This window comes from Knufia obscura (genome assembly GCF_036327395.1).
Source record: "Knufia obscura strain CCFEE 5817 isolate CBS 148926 chromosome Unknown scaffold_1, whole genome shotgun sequence".
Taxonomy (NCBI): Eukaryota; Fungi; Ascomycota; class Eurotiomycetes; order Chaetothyriales; family Trichomeriaceae; genus Knufia; species Knufia obscura.
Window position 1 is genome coordinate 3,754,660 of NW_027042687.1, and position 19,279 is coordinate 3,773,938.

General features: G+C 45.5%; 6 protein-coding genes across 6 annotated transcripts; 5 read left to right on the plus strand and 1 right to left on the minus strand.

The window, feature by feature from the left end:
* Window positions 1-37: 37 nt before the first annotated feature.
* On the plus strand, window positions 38-1,836 carry PMZ80_001437 (uncharacterized protein; the record flags this gene model as incomplete). The annotated part of the gene is made up of 2 exons (XM_064869880.1): window positions 38-119; window positions 167-1,836. The coding sequence occupies 2 exons, from the start codon at window positions 38-40 to the stop codon at window positions 1,834-1,836; spliced, it is 1,752 nt and encodes a 583-aa protein (XP_064735377.1).
* Window positions 1,837-2,268: 432 nt separating this feature from the next.
* PMZ80_001438 (uncharacterized protein) lies at window positions 2,269-3,693 on the plus strand (the record flags this gene model as incomplete). Its single annotated transcript, XM_064869881.1, has 1 exon — window positions 2,269-3,693. One exon carries the CDS (start codon window positions 2,269-2,271, stop codon window positions 3,691-3,693), a length of 1,425 nt encoding a protein of 474 aa, XP_064735378.1.
* A 652-nt stretch (window positions 3,694-4,345) lies between these two features.
* Window positions 4,346-6,010, plus strand: PUT2 (1-pyrroline-5-carboxylate dehydrogenase; the record flags this gene model as incomplete). Its single annotated transcript, XM_064869882.1, has 1 exon — window positions 4,346-6,010. One exon carries the CDS (start codon window positions 4,346-4,348, stop codon window positions 6,008-6,010), a length of 1,665 nt encoding a protein of 554 aa, XP_064735379.1.
* A 606-nt stretch (window positions 6,011-6,616) lies between these two features.
* Window positions 6,617-8,362, plus strand: TUB2 (beta-tubulin; the record flags this gene model as incomplete). Its single annotated transcript, XM_064869883.1, has 8 exons — window positions 6,617-6,628; window positions 6,726-6,749; window positions 6,803-6,828; window positions 6,881-6,922; window positions 6,969-7,023; window positions 7,077-7,209; window positions 7,264-7,586; window positions 7,634-8,362. 8 exons carry the CDS (start codon window positions 6,617-6,619, stop codon window positions 8,360-8,362), a joined length of 1,344 nt encoding a protein of 447 aa, XP_064735380.1.
* A 1,371-nt stretch (window positions 8,363-9,733) lies between these two features.
* On the plus strand, window positions 9,734-10,363 carry PMZ80_001441 (uncharacterized protein; the record flags this gene model as incomplete). Its single annotated transcript, XM_064869884.1, has 1 exon — window positions 9,734-10,363. One exon carries the CDS (start codon window positions 9,734-9,736, stop codon window positions 10,361-10,363), a length of 630 nt encoding a protein of 209 aa, XP_064735381.1.
* A 7,606-nt stretch (window positions 10,364-17,969) lies between these two features.
* Window positions 17,970-18,368, minus strand: PMZ80_001442 (uncharacterized protein; the record flags this gene model as incomplete). The annotated part of the gene is made up of 1 exon (XM_064869885.1): window positions 17,970-18,368. One exon carries the CDS (start codon window positions 18,366-18,368, stop codon window positions 17,970-17,972), a length of 399 nt encoding a protein of 132 aa, XP_064735382.1.
* Between the last annotated feature and the right edge of the window lie 911 nt (window positions 18,369-19,279).

Below are 19,279 nucleotides of genomic sequence, written 5' to 3' on the forward strand. Positions count from 1 at the left end.
TTATGGGAAATTCAACTCAAAGCCAATCACATTTCGCATGCAGAGGGACAATCGATATTACAGTCTGTACGGAAAGGCCGGTAGTAAACTGCTTGACTTCAGTTTGGTCCCTTTCGAGAGTGAGCTTGCCGTCCGCCTGGTAGGCCATCTTACTGACAGATCCTAGCTAACCAATCTTTGTTACACCTCCCGGAGGAAGCAGCACTATGCCGAGACCCTGAGGATACGAACGACTCTGCGACTAGCCGGAATCTGGCTATTGCGTGGATCAACAACTGTTGGACGAAACACACGGCGTGCAGCAAGAGCGCTTTGAAGGCATCCTGGATTCCCCGCCGACTGCTTCGGATTAAACGTGTCGGACCGTCCGGGACAGTTGTCAAGCTTATTGATAGGAACCAGATCGAGGGACAACCTGCGTATGTCGCACTAAGCCATCGATGGGGCAACTCGGATGTCATCACGTTAAAGTCAGCCACAAGAGCAGAACTGGAGGCTGGACTCCCCCTTGATCGCCTTCCCACGACGTTCCGTGATGCTATACGTGTATGCAAATGGTTTGACCTTGAATACCTCTGGATCGACTCCCTCTGCATCATCCAAGATTCTCCCGCCGATTGGCTAAGGGAGTCGCACACAATGAAGGCAGTATATAACCATGCATTCTTCACCATCGCAGCTGGTGCTGGAGCTTCAGATGCAGGTCTTTTCGTCAACAGAAACCCCCTAGCCGTGATGGTGCCACAAGTCGAGACTTCCTGGCACAACATCCCGAACCGGCGCTACTGCATTGTGGATGACAGGTTGTGGCTGAGGGACGTGGATCAGGCGCCATTATCACAACGCGCGTGGGTTGTGCAAGAGCGCTTCTTATCGTCCAGAATATTGTTCTTTGGCGCAACGCAAATGTTCTACGAATGCTGCGAGTCATCTGTTTGTGAGAGCTTTCCTGGTGGCAGAGCGAAGTGCGAGCTTGGTTGGCAGCCAAAGAAGCTAGACCATAGGGACACCACACCAATGAAGGCTTGGTACGCCGCTGCGCGAGCATATTCGGAAGCGAACCTCACGAGATATTCCGACAAGATCGTTGCTCTGGCTGGCGTTGCTGAAATGTGTCAGGAGAGACTGCAAGATAAGTACATTGTCGGACTTTGGAAGAAGAGATTCATCGCACAGCTTTGCTGGGAAGCATATCCTCAAGGCCATGACCGCCCGGATCCATGCATAGCTCCAACCTGGTCATGGCTGTCAATCAACGGGTCAATAAAGTTTGATGAGCGGTTCGAGCTATGTGGTCAGCCATTTCTACAAATCCTGCAAGTACATGTCGATCTCTTAGACGAAGGCGCACCAACTGGACAGATCCGCTCAGCCTACCTTAGGTTAAAGTGCTCGCTCAAGCCAGCATCATGGCACCAGGTTACAAAGCATGGAAAGATGGACTTCCGCCGGTACCAACTATCGTGCGATGGGATCGACTATACTGACTATAGCGCCGATAGCGATCATAGGTTCTGGACCAACGTTGACATCATACCAACGACGCAGATTCTCGACACGCCTGTGTTTCTGATGCCCGTGACGAGAGTAAAATATGGCATTCGGACCGAGCAAGTGATCGCCTTGGTCCTTCAGCGGCGGACTTCAGGCACGTGCGAGTATGAGCGTATCGGCCACATTACGGTAGGTCCCGCTGTAGCTGAGAAGCTTTTCATGCAGCGACAACAAGAACTGCAGACTCTTTCTGGCGTCTTGGAGGGGATATTGCAGTATCTCTCGCTTTCGGATGATTCTGCTTGGACGAGAATACCACAGCAAGAGATCGTGTTAGTGTGATATGCCAGATTGAGAAGCCCCTGGTTCGGTCTTGGTTTCTGGAATTTCTAGTAAGTGCTTGGAGGAGCACTCGCCACTTCTCAAAATCACGTAGCTCTCCGAGCAGCATTTGGTGCAAGCTAAGAAACAAGTTTGGTAATATGTAAGGTAGCTATGCAAGCTATGTAGTCGTAATTTCCACCCCGCAAAGTCGACCTTTGGAGCCCCTCCTTCACTTCCACACCAGCTGGTTGGCTCGGCAGGTTTCTTGTTCCTGACGCGTATCTTCAAATCTTGATTCAGACCCTGCAACCAATAAATTATATTGCTAACCTACCCAAATAGTGAACATGGCCTTGCGTGCTTCTTGTCCAGCTCCGTAACATCTTCTCACCTCGCGCAAGCATTAGTGCGCAAAGTTAATAAGAAGCACCTTAAAGTCAGGATATCGAAATGTCTCCAGACGTCAAGATTCGCAATCTGTCAGACAAGCCGTTGAAGCTGGTACTAATTGAGCACTTTGATCCTGTTCAGACAGGCGCATTCCAGATTCACAATGTTACCAGAAGTCTTGCTAGTGTCACGAATAGCATAGGTCTTACGAATGCGACTACTCGCGCCAATGTGCCACAGATATCGCCTGACAGCCAGCCATTCCAGACTCGCGAGGTGCAGATCGATCTACCACCATTCAGCGTCGTACAGACAGATGTCAAGCCGATTGTCAAGAATCATGCCAAGGAACGACTACGATTGACATTCCAGACTGAGCTCGGAGGTCGACATCGCATGTACTGTCCGGTACCAACCGCCGAGTCGCATTCTTTGGAAGCCTTGGCCGACAACCCACGGATGCGATTTACCGGTATCTACCTACCAGACGAGTCTTTCGTTGCTCTATACGAGAGCAGCGACCTCGAACGCTGGATGGACAGGATTGACGACAAAGTCCCACTTGGAGCTCTCTCAGTTCCTGGTACTCACAACGCTCCGACCTGTCATAACGCGCCTCCATCTGTACGGTGTCAAGCTGTTTCGCCCGTGGAACAGCTCAAGAATGGCGTAAGGTTCTTCGACATTCGAGTTCAAGTGCCCGAGCCCTTCGATGGCGGCTCCGACAAACTCGTGCTTGTGCATTCGGTATTCCCAATTTCACTCACTGGCAACAAATACTTTCGGGATCTATACAATGAGTGTCGCAAATTCCTGGATGAGCATCCGTCCGAAACACTAATCATGTCCATGAAGCGTGAAGGTTCTGGAAAAGGAACAGATGAGCAACTTGGGCGTGTACTCAAAGACCACTATACTAATCCCAATCAATGGTGGACCAGACCGTGGTTGCCACGATTGGGTGAAGCTCGAGGCAAGATCGTGCTTATCAGGCGGTTCAACCTCGAAGAGGGATTAAAGCATGAATGGGACAACAAGGGCTGGGGCATCGATGGCTCGGTTTGGGCGGACAACACACCCAACGCGATGTGCCCATCAGGTGATATCTGTGTCCAGGATTTTTACGAGGTGAAGGAGGCTCCAAGTATCGACCAGAAGATAACATACTGCAGAGAACACCTAGAGAGAAGTGGCTGCTGCCGCATCAACTACGACGATGAGCATGCTAAGATACCACTCTATATTAACTTCTTGAGTGCCAGCAATTTCTGGAATGTTGGAACGTGGCCAGAAAAGATTGCGGCGAAGGTCAACCCAGCTATTGTCGCTCATACGTGTACGAAGCATATGCTTGAAGACGATGGTCGCGTTAAGGAAGGGGACTGGAGTACAGGCATTGTGGTTTGTGATTGGGTTGGGCTTGACGGCGATTGGGATCTGGTTCGGTGTGTGGTTGGGATGAATTCGAAGCTGCCTCGTCGGTAATAGGTGAATTGATACATAGGTAAGACCACATTGAGTCCAAACAAACCTTTTCGTTGGGCTCTCTTGAGCTGCGGTTGATCAGCAACAAAGACTGGATGGAATGCATGAACACGATGCGCACTGGTACGACGCGTTATCGATGAGAGGCACTCCATAATACGCGTCTCGAACCCTCCGATATCGTTCCTTGAATAGCCGTGCTGAGTTCTGGCAAGCCTCCCGTAGCGTGTTGATCGGTGTCTCATCCGTCTCGCTATCTGCTCATCGAAAAGCTTCTCGCTCCATCGAAATGCTCGCTATGCAAGTGTGATCCGATCTTTGGTGAGCTTTCAAGCAGGAAAGCTTCCGATAAAGAGCTTTTCGTGTCGCAAAAGTTCGCTCGCTGCACGATAGAGCTTTGACCGTGAGGAGCCGAGGATATCCTCCCGCTGCGCAATGACCGCAGACGCACCAAGTCAACCCCACGAGCAAACATATGTAAGTCAAGGTGAGCAGCAGCGTCCCTGAGCTGTATTTGCCTATCGTGAATCGTGGAAGTTGTTGTCAGGTAAGAGCGGTCGTGACCAAGATGCCTCCTACCAGCAGAAGCCTCCTGGCTTCGCTTCGTGCCTCACGAGCAGTTACACAGAAATGCAGCATACAAAGGTCCAAAATGTCCGTACTAGCAGCTTTCAAAGTCCCAAACATTACCAACGAGCCAAACAAACATTACGTGGAAGGCTCCCCTGACCGGAAAGCCCTCGCAGAAGCTGTGAAGGCTCTCCAGGACAAAGCTCCTCTCGAGGTTCCGCTGACTGTGTCCGGTAAATCCATCAAGACAGACTCAGTATCCACGCAGAACAACCCTTCCTCGCACTCGACGGCCCTCGCAAAGTACTCGAAAGCCTCTACGAAGGATGTGAAGGAAGCAATTGAAGGTGCACTGGCAGCAAAAGAAGGATGGTCAGGCCTACCATTTGTGGACAGATGCGCTGTCTTCCTCAAGGCAGCAGATCTACTGAGCACAAAATATCGATACGATGTCATGGCTGCGACCATGCTGGGGCAAGGCAAGAACGCGTGGCAAGCAGAGATTGATGCTGCAGCAGAACTTGCAGATTTCCTCAGGTTCAATGTCCGATATGCAGAAGAGCTATATGCACAACAACCTCCCTACAATTCTCCTGGTGTGTGGAACAGGCTTGAGTACAGACCACTCGAAGGTTTCGTCTACGCTGTTTCTCCATTCAACTTCACCGCCATTGGAGGTAACCTTCCAGGTGCGCCTGCACTGTTGGGCAATGTTGTGGTCTGGAAGCCAAGTGACTCTGCTATTGCGTCGAATTATCTCGTACACCAGATCTTACTGGAGGCTGGCCTGCCACAGGGTGTCATTCAATTTATCCCAGGCGACCCAATCGAGGTCACAGATGCCGTTCTTGCCCACCCAGAATTCGCTGCCCTCCACTACACTGGCTCTACTGCTGTGTTCCGAAAGTTGTACGGTCAGATAGGGCAAGGTATTGCTGAAGGGCGATACAAGGGCTACCCCAGAATCGTGGGCGAAACAGGAGGAAAGAACTTCCATCTTCTACACAAGTCGGCAGATGTGGACAACGCGGCCTACCAAACCGTTCGTGCCGCATTCGAGTACCAAGGACAAAAGTGCAGCGCTTGCTCAAGGGTTTACGTCCCTGCTTCGCTGGCTGACAAGTTCAAGTCCAAGCTTGTAGAAGAAGTCGAGAAGCTCAAGATCGGACCACCAGAGGACTTCGGCAACTTCATCGGACCTGTTATTCACGAGGCAAGCTTCAAGAAGCTCTCTGGTGTGATGGATGCCGCCAAAGATGACTCGAGCTTGACATTACTGACAGGTGGCAAGTACGACAGCACGAAAGGCTGGTTTGTGCACCCCACCGTATACGAGACTTCAGATCCCATGCACCAGAACATGAAGACGGAGTTTTTCGGCCCCATCTTGCATCTCTACGTTTACGATGACTCGAAACCATCAGCATTTGAGGACATCTGCAAGGTCGTCGATACAACGGCCGAGTACGGCCTCACAGGTGCAGTTTTCGCTCAAGATCGAACAGCTGTCAGGTATGCTGAAGAGGCTCTACGACATTCAGCGGGCAACTTCTACATCAATGGGAAGTGCACGGGTGCTGTGGTTGGCCAGCAGCCTTTCGGTGGTGCAAGAGCGTCCGGCACTAATGACAAGGCTGGCTCGTTTGCTTTGATGTCGAGGTTTGTGAGCATGAGAGCTGTCAAGGAGGATCTGCTGCCGATTGATAAGGTGATTTATCCTTCGAATGATGTTGGAGCGGGCATGTGAGGTCAGCCTTAAGTCAACATTGTCGATGCATCACTTTGGATGAGTATCTACTAATTAGCGGTTGCACTGTTAGGAGTTTAGGACTTTGGGGCCAGGGATAGTGGTGGGTGGTGTCGATCATTGTTGCTACTGTAGATCATTCAGATCTCGTATGAGTGCCGTAATCGAGCTCCCATAGTAGCTTGAAGCTACGACAACAATAATTCATGATTTAGCAACGGTTCTCCTTGCAGTCATCGTGCTCGACCAGCACAACACAGGCTGCAGCATTTCGGGATTATTGCTGCAGGTACAAAAGAGTGGCAAGTGGTGCATGATTCCGACCAGTGAAAATGCATCCCTCACCGACTTTGTTGACATTCTTCCCCTAAGGAAAGCGCGACGCGCCAAGCCGGTACTGGCTTTAGCGCTGTTATTGGTTCGAACGGGTGCACTCCACAAAACCAAAACTCGCTCCTCCCAAACCACAACTTGAACCAGCGCTGTTTAGTTGATTCCACCACTTCTTTGAACCTTTCCCTGCACCGACATCTCGAGTTACCTTGTTCGACGTGCTCATCGACCTCTATCACCCTTAAACCATATCCTATACCAGAAACCTTCATCATGCGTGAGATTGTGAGTAGCAGATATCATCAGCACACGTTCTTTGGACCCTGGCGCAGGCTGCCCCACTGTCTGTTGATGAATTATAGCTGACCAGGTTGATTTATAGGTTCACCTCCAGACCGGCCAATGTGTACGTTGCGAAGAAAAGAAGGATCATGGAAGAGACAGCTAACAGGACAACAGGGCAACCAAATTGGTGCTGCCTTCTGGTAAGTTCATGCCCAACATTGAAGCTGTGTTGCCAATACTAATAACCATCAGGCAGGTCATCTCTGGCGAACATGGTCTTGATGGATCTGGAATGTAAGGATATCTGCGCAGTATCAAGACAATTCACTCACACCAACAGCTACAACGGCACATCAGACCTCCAGCTGGAGCGTATGAATGTTTACTTTAACGAGGTTGGTCTTCACCGCCAGAAACTACCTGCGACAAACCACTAATTCATTTTTAGGCCAGCGGAAACAAATATGTACCCCGAGCCGTCCTCGTCGATCTGGAGCCTGGTACAATGGATGCCGTCCGTGCAGGCCCATTCGGTCAGCTATTCCGTCCCGACAACTTCGTTTTCGGCCAGAGCGGTGCTGGTAAGCAGAATACCGAGATACTAGCAGTCAAGAAGCGGGAATAACAATATATAGGCAACAACTGGGCCAAGGGTCACTACACAGAAGGTGCCGAGCTCGTCGACCAGGTTCTCGATGTTGTGCGAAGAGAAGCTGAGGGCTGCGACTGCCTGCAGGGCTTCCAGATTACCCACTCCCTCGGTGGTGGTACTGGTGCCGGTATGGGTACCCTATTGATCTCAAAGATCCGAGAAGAATTCCCAGACCGAATGATGGCCACCTTCTCCGTCGTTCCCTCGCCAAAGGTCTCTGACACCGTCGTCGAGCCATACAACGCCACACTCTCAGTCCACCAGCTGGTCGAGAACTCAGATGAGACTTTCTGCATTGACAACGAGGTATGAAATGTCAAAAGCCCAACAAAGATTACAGCTAACAGGTACAGGCTCTCTACGACATCTGCATGCGGACACTCAAGCTGTCTGCTCCTTCATATGGCGACCTCAACCACCTCGTCTCCGCCGTAATGTCCGGTGTCACCACTTGCCTACGATTCCCAGGTCAACTGAACTCCGATCTCCGAAAACTGGCTGTCAACATGGTGCCATTCCCACGTCTCCACTTCTTCATGGTCGGCTTCGCTCCTCTTACGTCGCGCGGCGCCTCCTCCTTCCGAGCCGTTACTGTACCAGAACTTACACAGCAGATGTACGACCCTAAGAACATGATGGCTGCATCTGATTTCCGAAACGGCCGATACCTTACTTGCTCCGCCATCTTCCGAGGTAACGTCAGCATGAAAGAGGTCGAGGACCAGATGAGAAATGTTCAGAACAAGAACAGCAGCTACTTCGTTGAGTGGATCCCCAACAACGTTCAGACTGCTCTCTGCTCGATCCCTCCTCGAGGTCTCCGCATGTCCTCTACCTTCGTCGGTAACTCGACTTCCATCCAAGAGCTCTTCAAGCGAGTTGGCGACCAGTTCAGCGCCATGTTCCGACGAAAGGCTTTCTTGCATTGGTACACTGGTGAGGGTATGGATGAGATGGAGTTCACTGAGGCTGAGTCAAACATGAACGATTTGGTGTCTGAGTACCAGCAGTACCAGGATGCTTCCATCTCTGACGCTGAGGAGGAGTACGAGCAGGAAGGTGACCTTGGCGAGGAGGAGTAGATATTACTCGGTCTGGGGGCGAATATGGTCACGGATAGGCAGGCCTTACGTGGTCTGTGTCGTTGGCGTCCTTTAAAGAGCGAGCGCGTTGTGTGTATGTTGGCTTCGTATTAGAAAAGCAAGCGAGCGAGAAATTTTATCGCAGCGTCGTGAAGGTCGAGGGCATTGGCTCTCCTTAGCCATTTTGAAGACCTCATCTTGCCGTAACTATTGGTTAATCGCCAATCATAAGAGCCTCGGCCACAGTGTCAACTACGATATCGTTCTTCGAACATTAGTACTTGCTTGACCAGCCCTTCCTGCTCAACCGCGGAGTGCCAAGATTAATGCCGTCAGCAATTTGGTAGCTCCCAGCTGCTAATCGAGCTTCTCTGTCTTTCTACTCTTACCAAAACACCGCCTAGAGTTCTCCATCCCGAGTATCGTACTTGATAAGAAAGCGATGGGACACGATTCTGTTCTGACTCGGTGAAGTGTCTACTTCTGGCAACGCTCACGGACTCGCGGACGGGGATGATGTTGTCAAAGGATGATGAGCTGTTGATTAATTCCTTAGTCGCTAATGGACCTTGAGAAACGAGACAGCAACGGCGATATTTGTGACTGATCACAAGCTGGTTGACGATGCACCGGGTGGCTCCCAGCCAGCAGAATGTGCAACTAATGTTGATAGAGCTGAGCAGGGCTCGATCCGAACTTTCGTAAGTGTCAGTGATAGGAAAAGGAGCGACTGGGGAGTCAGCTGGTAGTGCTATCGGATGATAGTGTGTTTCGAAGTCTGTGCACCACTGAGATGAAGCTGCATTCTGAGCTTGGACGTCCTCTATGCAACAGGCTATTCTTACCACAACTCACCCAATCAGGACTGTGAACGCTGTCCATGCAGCTCGCGTGGAATGCACCAAGCTGTGAGCAACTATCGATGTGGGCAGGCTCTGCCAAACATGCGAAATGCCCTTCTTCGGCCGCTGCTCAATACAACAACAAGAGAGCAGACGTTTTCCAGACCAAGGGCACAGCAATACCGCAAATCAGGAAAATCCCAATGGTAAGAGTTCTACACCGAGTCTCAGTCATCTTGTGACTTACAATACAGCCTGTAACGACGATTCGACGGCTCCTGTCAAATAGCTTGCCCCTTGCAGCCCTGATCACACCCGTCAGCACCGAAAAGGACCATCGTGTGGACGATAAAGAACGGAAAGCAGTCCCCTCCGAGGGATTGGCTCAGCCATCGACCCACAAACAAGAAGAGACGAGCTATCATCCATGATGGTATCGAGAGAATCGATGCGAAGCTGTGGTGAGGTAGATGGATGGATAGTCATTGAGAGATCGCCGCGGAATACATCGACACACGGCAGCTCGACGATGGACACGCATACAGTGATGTCCTCGATGGACACAACGTCAGCCTTCGATGATATCATGCCGCAAGCGACTCTATCTAGTGCCGCTGACTTCGCTATGGGTTCTTACGACGGCGTCCCTCGCTACGATTCAGAAGCTGGTATACTCGACCCCGATTCTGACTCTATGGAAATACCGTCCGCCGACCGGCGTCGACCTTACTCAATCCTCAATGACGCACAAGTGCCTGATGACGAGCTACCACCATATGTCAGAACGGTGGAAGCGGCCGAGGTATCAACGTTTGCAGCGGCATCCTCACAAGAAGAAGACACCGAACCAGCTCCCCTCTCACAAGTGCAAGATGCGGTACACCTTGAGCATCGCGATGACCCTGTACCTATCGACTATCCAACTCATGCCGCAACAAGCAGTATCAACTCCCTACCCCATCAGACTCACGTCGACCAAGCCATTTGGACCTGTCCCGTCTGTCTCAAGCCTCAACCGCCGAACAATAGTACATTCAACACTCATCTGGACGCTTGCCTGAACCAAGCGGTCGTCCTCGATGCTATGGTCGACCACGTCGCGCGTCCCGTAGCCAGATGGCTGGCATCTCGGCACGCAATCAGGATCCAGATCGGCTGAAAGCCCGAATATCCGTTGTTTGTGATGCTATGGTTGGTGATTATGCTGGGTTGGTGTGTCTTGATAGTAGCTTCAAGGGGCTGGGGTTGGAGCACAGCGAGAGTCTGTCGTCGGTTGCTTCAGTTGTTCGTAGGGAGGTTGCGATGCAGCGGAGGCCATTACAGCTAAGCAGGCAAGCGTTCCGCTGAATTTGAGTGCAGCCTGCTTGTTCTATTGCAAACGATCCGTACGTTACAACACATTACGTGCCCTAGCATGCTTAGTGGCGCGTAGCTGTTGATCGAGCTTCCCATGCTACCTTGTGCTTTCCCGTCTGTAGCAGGAATCATAATTTCCGCCGATCGTGACTACCTCATGCCTCCTTTCAATGCTGACGGCTGCACCTACCTCCGTGATATCAGGACTTCCTGCGTGCTTCGAGGTGTATCTAAGACCGGGTACTTCTGCGTTGACTTCATGGTTCCTTCTTGAAACGACTCCTATCACGTACCTACCTGTTTCTTGCTCTTACCTAATGCCTGAACCTCCACCCTTACCTGAGGCTAACACCGCGAATTTCCAGGTCCCTTGTGACAGTCCCGAACTTGGGCACCTACCAGCTCGAAGTCCAGCATCGTGGGCTAGGTAAGCTGTGCTTCCGGAAACGACCTCGATCCTGCCACGTGCCAATATATCAACCTGCATAGCCACACCCGTTGCGCGTGTATGTTCCTGCGGCGCGCCGATACAATCACAAAAACCATGTATCTATCGTGTAAGGCATATTCCGTCTCACCAGTAGTACGTTGTCCTGATTCAGTAGAGTAGTGGCTAGCCCTCTCGAAGCCATCATCCCATGCTGTTCCGGTGTTATGAGGCCGGTGTCTCCACGTGACCAGTAATGGTACGAGTGGAACCTCAGTGGTTCTACTCAAGTAAGCTGAGTGGGATGTTGGGCCAGTGAGTATTCAATGCAAGGTCGCGTTATGCACAGGTAGGGTTCTGGTATAACTTAGGTTGACTACGAAGACTATAGAAGTATTACATAGGGAACTCGTTCTCATATACCTCAACAGGTATTCCTAATAAGGAAGTATTAGCACGGTGTGCTGGTGTGCTAGTATGTTGGTGTGTCGATAATCTAATATACTATAAACCCAGCATACTACAGTTACCTCTTTCGGATAGCCACGTGACCTTTCACGTGTTAGGCTTCCTCGGTAGACTTTCCTATATCCTTCGTTCCTGGCCGCATAGCGGCCTGGCCAATATAGCCCGTAACACTTTCCCCTCTCTAGCCTACTTACGTCCACGCAAGTACATAACCTAGTATGTCCCGCGTCGCGTCCTGTTTTCTTTCTTATTATAGCTTACAATATCGTAGTGTCGTGTCCTTAAACCTAAGTAAAAACGATTCTTAAAACCCGAGCGTTCTAAATCTAAGCGCAACCTCGAAATTTACCGAGCCATCGCTATTACTGGAAACGAAGCTATAGTATCGTGTTCGGTGTGTATTAGTAACAACGTCGTGTGTTATTATAACAGAGAGTAGTTGATAAAATATGCTAAGTGCGTACTGCACCAGCGATCGTGTGATAGAACTTTTGCGTTAGAAGAGTTCCGAAAAGTGGGGGAGCTTAAGAGAGCTAAGCAGTAGAAACGTCGCGAGAAGTCGAAACAGATAACGAAGTTAAGATCTGCCCTTCTTACGGCTCGTTAGGCCCTATAGGAAGCCGAGGCGACTATACTAGCGACTAAGGAGGAGATTAATAAGATTAATGAGTCGATTACTACTTTAGAGGACAAATCTTCTAGGATATTAAAGCGCGAAATGCAGGCGCTTAGTGTTTTTAATTCCTTGCCTAATAAGTAGGAAATTACTCTAGGTGATTAGGACTTTGTATAAGAGAATATCCCCTTAGTCTAGTAGGTGGACTTAGGTAGTTTATTTAGTAGACAGGAGTTATTATCATAACTATAACCCTGTAGTCACTTTTCTACCTAGTTCAGTCCCTGTAAATGAGTAATCGCTATTTACGTGTACCTAGCATTTATCTATTATTATTTTGCATGGCATAATTCTTAGCTTTACTGGTTTTTTCTTATTATAGTCGACCCAGTGCTTTACCGGTCGTTTTCTAAGTTTAGTAGCGTTAATCCACTCGGGATAGTGTGTTCGGAGTTCTATAATTGTGTTTAGGTCTAAGTGTTCCTCTGGTTCCTATATATTATCCGAGTCGTTATAATCTGCCCATTTAATTAGATATAACTTCTTTCCCTTTTCCTATCTTATACCTAGAACGGTTTCGACGTCGTACACCTATATCTCGGTTTCTTTATCTAGCGGTAGCGACTCTTAAGTTTTAACGTTGTCAGGTGCTTTCTCTAAAAGTGCTATATAGAACACGGGGTATATCTTTATGTCTTTAGGTAATACCAGTCTATACGTTACTAGTCCTAATTTCTTTTTAATTCTAAATAGTCCGAGTTTCTTAAAGTCTAACTTATCGCTTGGTCTTTTAGTCTTAATGTTTCGTCGTAGGAGGTAGGCTATACCCCCCTCTTTAAAGTCTAGTCCCTTAGATCTTCCTTTATTTACGAATTTAGCTATTCTTTCAGCTAGAAACGCGAGTTCCGCTGATAATTCCTCGTGAAGTGCTTTTAGTTTAGCAACTTTCACGGTAGCCTATTAAGCGGTAGGGTGAAGGTTTAACGGTTCTTATTGAATATTTAGGTGGAATCCGTAGTTAGTATAGAATAGTGACATTCTAGTAGCGACCTTAGAATTATTGTAAGCGAGCTATGCTAAAGGTAACAGTTCTACCTAATCGTCCTACTCGTGATTAATATATGCTCTGAGGTATTGTTTTAAGGTCTAGTTAATTCGTTCTGTTTATCCGTTCGTCTAGGGGTAGAATATAGTTAATATCTTATTCTTGCTTCCTAGTTAGTCCATTAACGATTGCTAAAACCTTAATTTAAAGAGCTTATCTTAATCGATTACTAGTTTTAACGGTATCTCATAAGACGCGAATACGTGTCTTATAAATATATACGCTAATTCTTCTGCCTTTATAGTGTCTTTTATAGGTATGAAGTAGGCGTATTTAGTGAGTCAATCCATAATTATATAGATTATATTATATTCTTATTTAGTTACTAGGTCTTTAGACATCGGTAGCGGTCCAATAAAGTCCATCGTAACTTCTTCCTATGTACCTAAAGGTGGTTCTAAAGCCTAAAGTTTCCTATACGGCTTATGTCTAAACGCCTTCGTTCTTGTATATACGTTATATTAACCGATGTAGTTCTTAACATCCTTATTTAATCCTAGCTAGGTCCAATTTCGAGTGATTAGCTTAGTTGTTTTATTAACTCCGAAATATCCTACGATTCGATTATCGTGGTGTGCTCTAATGATCTTTTCCTTTTATTCCGTTAGAATATCATTGACTTTTTCTATTCGATTAACCTGTGGTTAGGTATATACTAGTGTATTGCCTTCTGGCTTAAAGAGTTAGAATTTAATCGTCTTTTCCTTACCTTTAGTGTAGTTAGGTCTCCGGCTAAGAGCGTCTACTCTAGCGTTCTCTATTCCTTTAACGTGGTAAATCTTAAATTTATATAGTGCTATCGTTTCGGCCTATCTAATTTATTATTTCCCTAGTTTCTTAAACAAAGTCTAATAGGTTAAATTTAAGTGGTCTAAATACACGTCGATAGGGTATTTAGATCCTTTTAAGTATACTCCCTATTTACGTATTACTTTAACGATCGTAAGCAACTCTATATCGTAAATCTCGTAATTAGTCTTAGCGGGTAATATCTTCCTAGAGTAGTATACGACTAGTCGCATCTTCTCCCTTATTATCCGATTAACTAATAACTATAGTAATAGCGAATCCTAAGGCGTTAGTCTTAATAACTATTCTCTTTTCTACGAATTAAAGTAGACTAGTATAAGTGCTTTAGTAAATAGCTCTTTTAGTCGTTTAAAAGCAGCTCGTACTTCGGTTCCTATAGTGAATTATAGTCCTTTCTTTGTTAATACTAATAGTAGTAAAGCGATTCGTAAGAATCCTTTAATGAATCGTTGGTAGTAGTTAGCTAGCCTAAGGAAGCTCTATACTTCCTTAACGTTCTTTAGTTCGGGCTAATCTAGCACGGACTATACTTTCGCTGAGTTTAGTCTGATACTATAGTCGCTAACGATAGATTCTAGGAATAGGACTTCGTGTTCAAAGAACTTATATTTTTTAAGTTTAAGCTTTAATTCTCTTTCTTAAAGTCGTCCCATAACCCATTGAATATACTTAATATATTCTTCCCTCGTCTTAGAGAACACTAGTATATCGTTTAAGTAGGCTATTATAAAGATATCGAGTCCTTTATATAGGGCTTTATTAATAAGTGCTTAATATAACGTAGGCGCGTTAGTAAGGCTAAAAGGTATTACTTAGTACTTATAGAGTCTATAGTAAGTACTAAAAGCGGTCTTTTATTCTTTACCTTCCTTTATACGAATTAGGTTATATACTCCGCGAAGGTCTAAGGCCGTAAATTATTTAGCTCCTTAGAGTTAATCCTATAACTTAGATATTAATAATAAGAAGTAACTGTTCTTAATAGTAATCTCGTTGAGTTTTTGATAATTAACGTATAGTTAAAGAGATCTATCCTTCTTTAGTATAAAGAGAATCGGGTATTTAGCCGATGATTTTGAGGGTTAGATAAATCCCTTCTTTATATTCTTATTAATATACTTTTATAGCTCTATCTCTTATACTCGTAATAGAGAATAGATTCGTTCTTTAGTCGAGCTCTTCTCTTTAACTAATAGTATTTCGTAGTCCTACGATTAGTGTTTTAATAAAGCGGTTCGTATCTTATTATCCTTAAATAAATCCTTATAGTCTCGGTACTTATAAGGTATCTCTAGTTCGTTTAGTACTTATTCTATCTCCTATTTCTAATCGTTTATCTTAGCTATTCGATTTACTTATTTCTCGGTAGTTATATCGCGGTAAAGCGACCTTACCTAGACTACTATTATATATTATTTAAATTCGAACTACGATCGATTCATTAATTACCTTCTTAAAGGGTTAATTAGGAATCCTATTTAGTCTAGCTAATCTAGTTCTAATATATATTCTATATTAAGGTTCTTAATAATATCTAGGTCTATAAGATAATACCTATCTTAATATTATACTTAAGCTATTTAAATTTCCTTAGATACCTTACTATAGTTCTAATTTATTCCTTTTAGTAAATATAGCTCTTACTTCTTTTTTCTTATACCTTATAGGCATTAAGTAACGAAGCTTTAGGATACTAAGCTTATATTAGCTCTCGTATCTACTATTACCTTAACGGTCTTTCTATTTATACGCGTAGTGACCTTAATTAGCTTAAGGTTCTTCTCCTTAGCTATTAAGTTATAGACTTTCTACGGCCTCGTCGCTAGTTATCTCGGCTTATAACGGCCTTATTGTTTTTTAACGTACTATCTAGTTCGAAGTCTGATATTACTTTATTAATTGCGTTTAATCCTTTAGCGTATCGTTCTACCTTAGGTATATCCTAGCGTAGTAAACGTTTAAAGTAGGATAGCGGTATAGTCTATTTATTCTATACTATATATATTTAATATATATAGGAACTAGGAGTATTTATTATCTTCCTATAGTCCTTAGAGTAATAGATACTTTATATACTCTCGGTATATTCCTTTTTCTATAGGCTATTAGGGTTAAAATACTTATATCGGTACTAAGCCTCTTACTTACAGTCTAGATCCGTGTACCAATCCTAGAACTATTAATTAGTTCGGATTACTATTCTATTATTATATCGTCCTATAATTATTATAGTTATATCCTTCTCTTTCTCTAAAGTTTCTACTTTTAAAGAGGAATATTCTAACTCGAGATATTTTAACGTTATAGCTAGTCTCGGTGTTTTACTAGTATATAATAGTAAATATAGCTTTATAAGCGAATATTAAGCCACTATTTTTCCGTTATTGAGTCCCTACTATACTACGGCTCCTTCTTGAATATTTAGTTTAATACAGTTATAGGTTTACTTATAAGGTGCCTTTAGTATATAAACCCTTATTTACGGTTTCTTATAACGGTATACTCTTAGTATTCTTTTCTTAAACGTTATATAATTTATATATACCTACTAATTAGTTTATATAACGATCTACTTATTATCTTATAGAATCGTAGACGTTTATAAAGAGTCTCGTTTCTTTAATTAATTAGCTTATTATTTAACTTCTTTAGCTAATTTCTCCACGTATTCTATATATTCGTTAATTATTTTACTAACTTTATTCTCGCTAAAGGAGTATTTCTTAAGTTCTTATTTATCGAACTCGTGCTATTACACTATATATATTAGGATCGGTTATCGTTCTTCGTTAGGATAATAAGCGATAGCGCCGTAGAACGCGCTATTCTCTTCTATCCGGATTTATTACTAATATTATATTTTAATAATCGTTCGTTAAGAGTTACTTATAACTACCTTTAGGTCCCTATCTATAGGAATTAGTGCCTAGTATACGTTCGCTTATCGTATAGGTATTTTAGCCTTTTTAGGTTTCTTTAGATACCATCTAGAGCCGTCTTTCTCGCTTATATAGACGTATATTAGGATCTCGGGACGACTCTATTACTATTAGTGGCTAAATACTCTATTTACTTATAGGGGCGACAGCGATTTAACGCTTGTAAGAAGCGGAAGAATCGCACACGTAACGTATCTATGTACCTATCCTATGTCACGTGCTATTCGTGACATTTATCCCCTCCCTCCGTGCGTATCGTCCTCGATACACGATCGCTTCTTTGTTCTGATAGATATAACGCAGCTAGTTATCACCTCACTGTCTTGGTGATCGATTAACAGTAGACCTGCGTCCTGTCTTACGACTCGCCTTTGACTCGCATGCGTTTAGCAACCTTAGCCCTCTACGGCTACATGCTTTCAGCAATCTCGAATCCCGCGAATAGAGCTTAATTGTCCCCGGTTACTTAGCTAACGCATAGCCCTTTTTACTAGCTTCACAGAGAACTCGCCTCGCCGGCCACGCGCATGCGTACAGCAGCAACCTCGCGATAGCCCTCCTTTCCTTGCATACTTCGCTATAACCTCAAGGTTAGGTCTTCTCGCTCTTCTTTGCTGAGTAGTACTTCGCTATATGCCCTCGTTTACTATAGGTAAAGCACTCTCGCTTATCAGGTACGCCTTCGGTACGAGTAGGCCTCGCACTCTCTGTGCCTACCTTACCCTCCGCCTCTGGCTTACCCTGATGAAGTAATTTAAGCCGTTGCGCTACTGTAACGACCTGTACGCGCGTCTTAATTGTACGCTCCTCGCGGAGGACGGCTACGCGTAGCTTAGGACGCAGAGCGTTAACTAGCGTCTACGCCCGCTGCTGCTTAACCGTTATAGAGTCAGGAATATCCTCTTCTAACTCCTTTAACCGGTTAGCTAGCTCGCGGACGCCCTCGCCCTGTCGCTACTCTGCCTTCTTTACTGCCAGTAACGCGTCGCCTATCCGGCTAGTAGGATCCTGAATTATATCCCGTAGCACTCTCTCGTAATCTCTCTAGTTCGTAGGCTTCTCGCCGGCGAGTCGTATCCACTGCGATAGCGCGTCGTCCCGGAGGTATAACGCTGCTATTATTACTCGCCGACTCTCTTTATACTCGCCTATAGCGTTAAAATAGACACTGTAACCCTGAGTATACCTTCGAAGCTCGCCTAGCGTCTTATCGGCAAAGACGGGGGGTGCTAGCGCCCTCGCCCTTACTGGTATATCGCTACCACTACTCCGACTAGGCGCAGGCGACGCGCTAGGCGCTCGCCTACGATCCGTAAGCTCTGCTTCCATCTCTTCTATCTCGTCCCGTATCCTTTTCTTTGCTACAGCTGCCTGCAGCTGTACGTGCTTCGCGGCTACCTCTTCCTCTGTCTCCTCGGGGGCGCGTTGACTGCGTATCGACATCGTTTCGGGGCTCGTATAGTCGTTCGGCGGCGGCGATAAGGGGGAAGCGTTGAAAATGTTAGGATCTCGGGACGACTCTATCACTATCAGTAGCTAAATACTCTATTTACCTATAGGGGCGACGGCGATTTAACGCTTATAAGAAGCGGAAGAATCGCACACGCAACGCATCTATGTACCTATCCTATATCACGTACTATTCGTGACAACGTAGTAGTTATCCTTATAGCACGTAGTCCACGATATATAGCTATACTTCGGATATCGGGTATTACTTATATCGAGTTCCTCGTTTCGCTCGTTAAGTAAGGTGTTCCTATCTCTTTCGGAGGTCTTCTCCTGTATAGGTTGTTTCTTAGTTATATTAACTTATTTCCCTAAATTTCGATACTCTCGTATATAGTATCCCTTTTTTCTATACTAGAGATATTCGCTATTACGGTATCGCTTCTATTACGTATCCGTTATAGTTCTTTTCTTTAGTATAAACCTTTTCTGTTATAGAACGAACGTCTTTTTCTTTTTTAGCCGTTTATTAAACTTAATTACCTAATTAGCTTACTAATCTATAGTATTAGGGTCTCGTTAATAGGATTACTTATTATTTCCTTTGCTTATAAACCTTCTTTTAGAGTACTCTATATTTCGTAACTTCTCTATCTTTCTTTCCTAAGCGCGGGAGTCGATTTTTATAGCGACCTCGATAAGTCCGTTAAGCCCGTTAGATTTATCCTTACGCTCTAAAATCTTATCTTTAATAAAGTTCTTAAGTCCGAAGTAGTACTTAGCTACTAGTGCGGATTCGTCTTATTCTAGTCGTTTAGTAATCTACTAAAACTTAGTAGTATAGGTAGCAATAGCTCTAGTCTACCTAAGGCTATACATTTATCGTTTAGCTTTCTTAAGCTCGT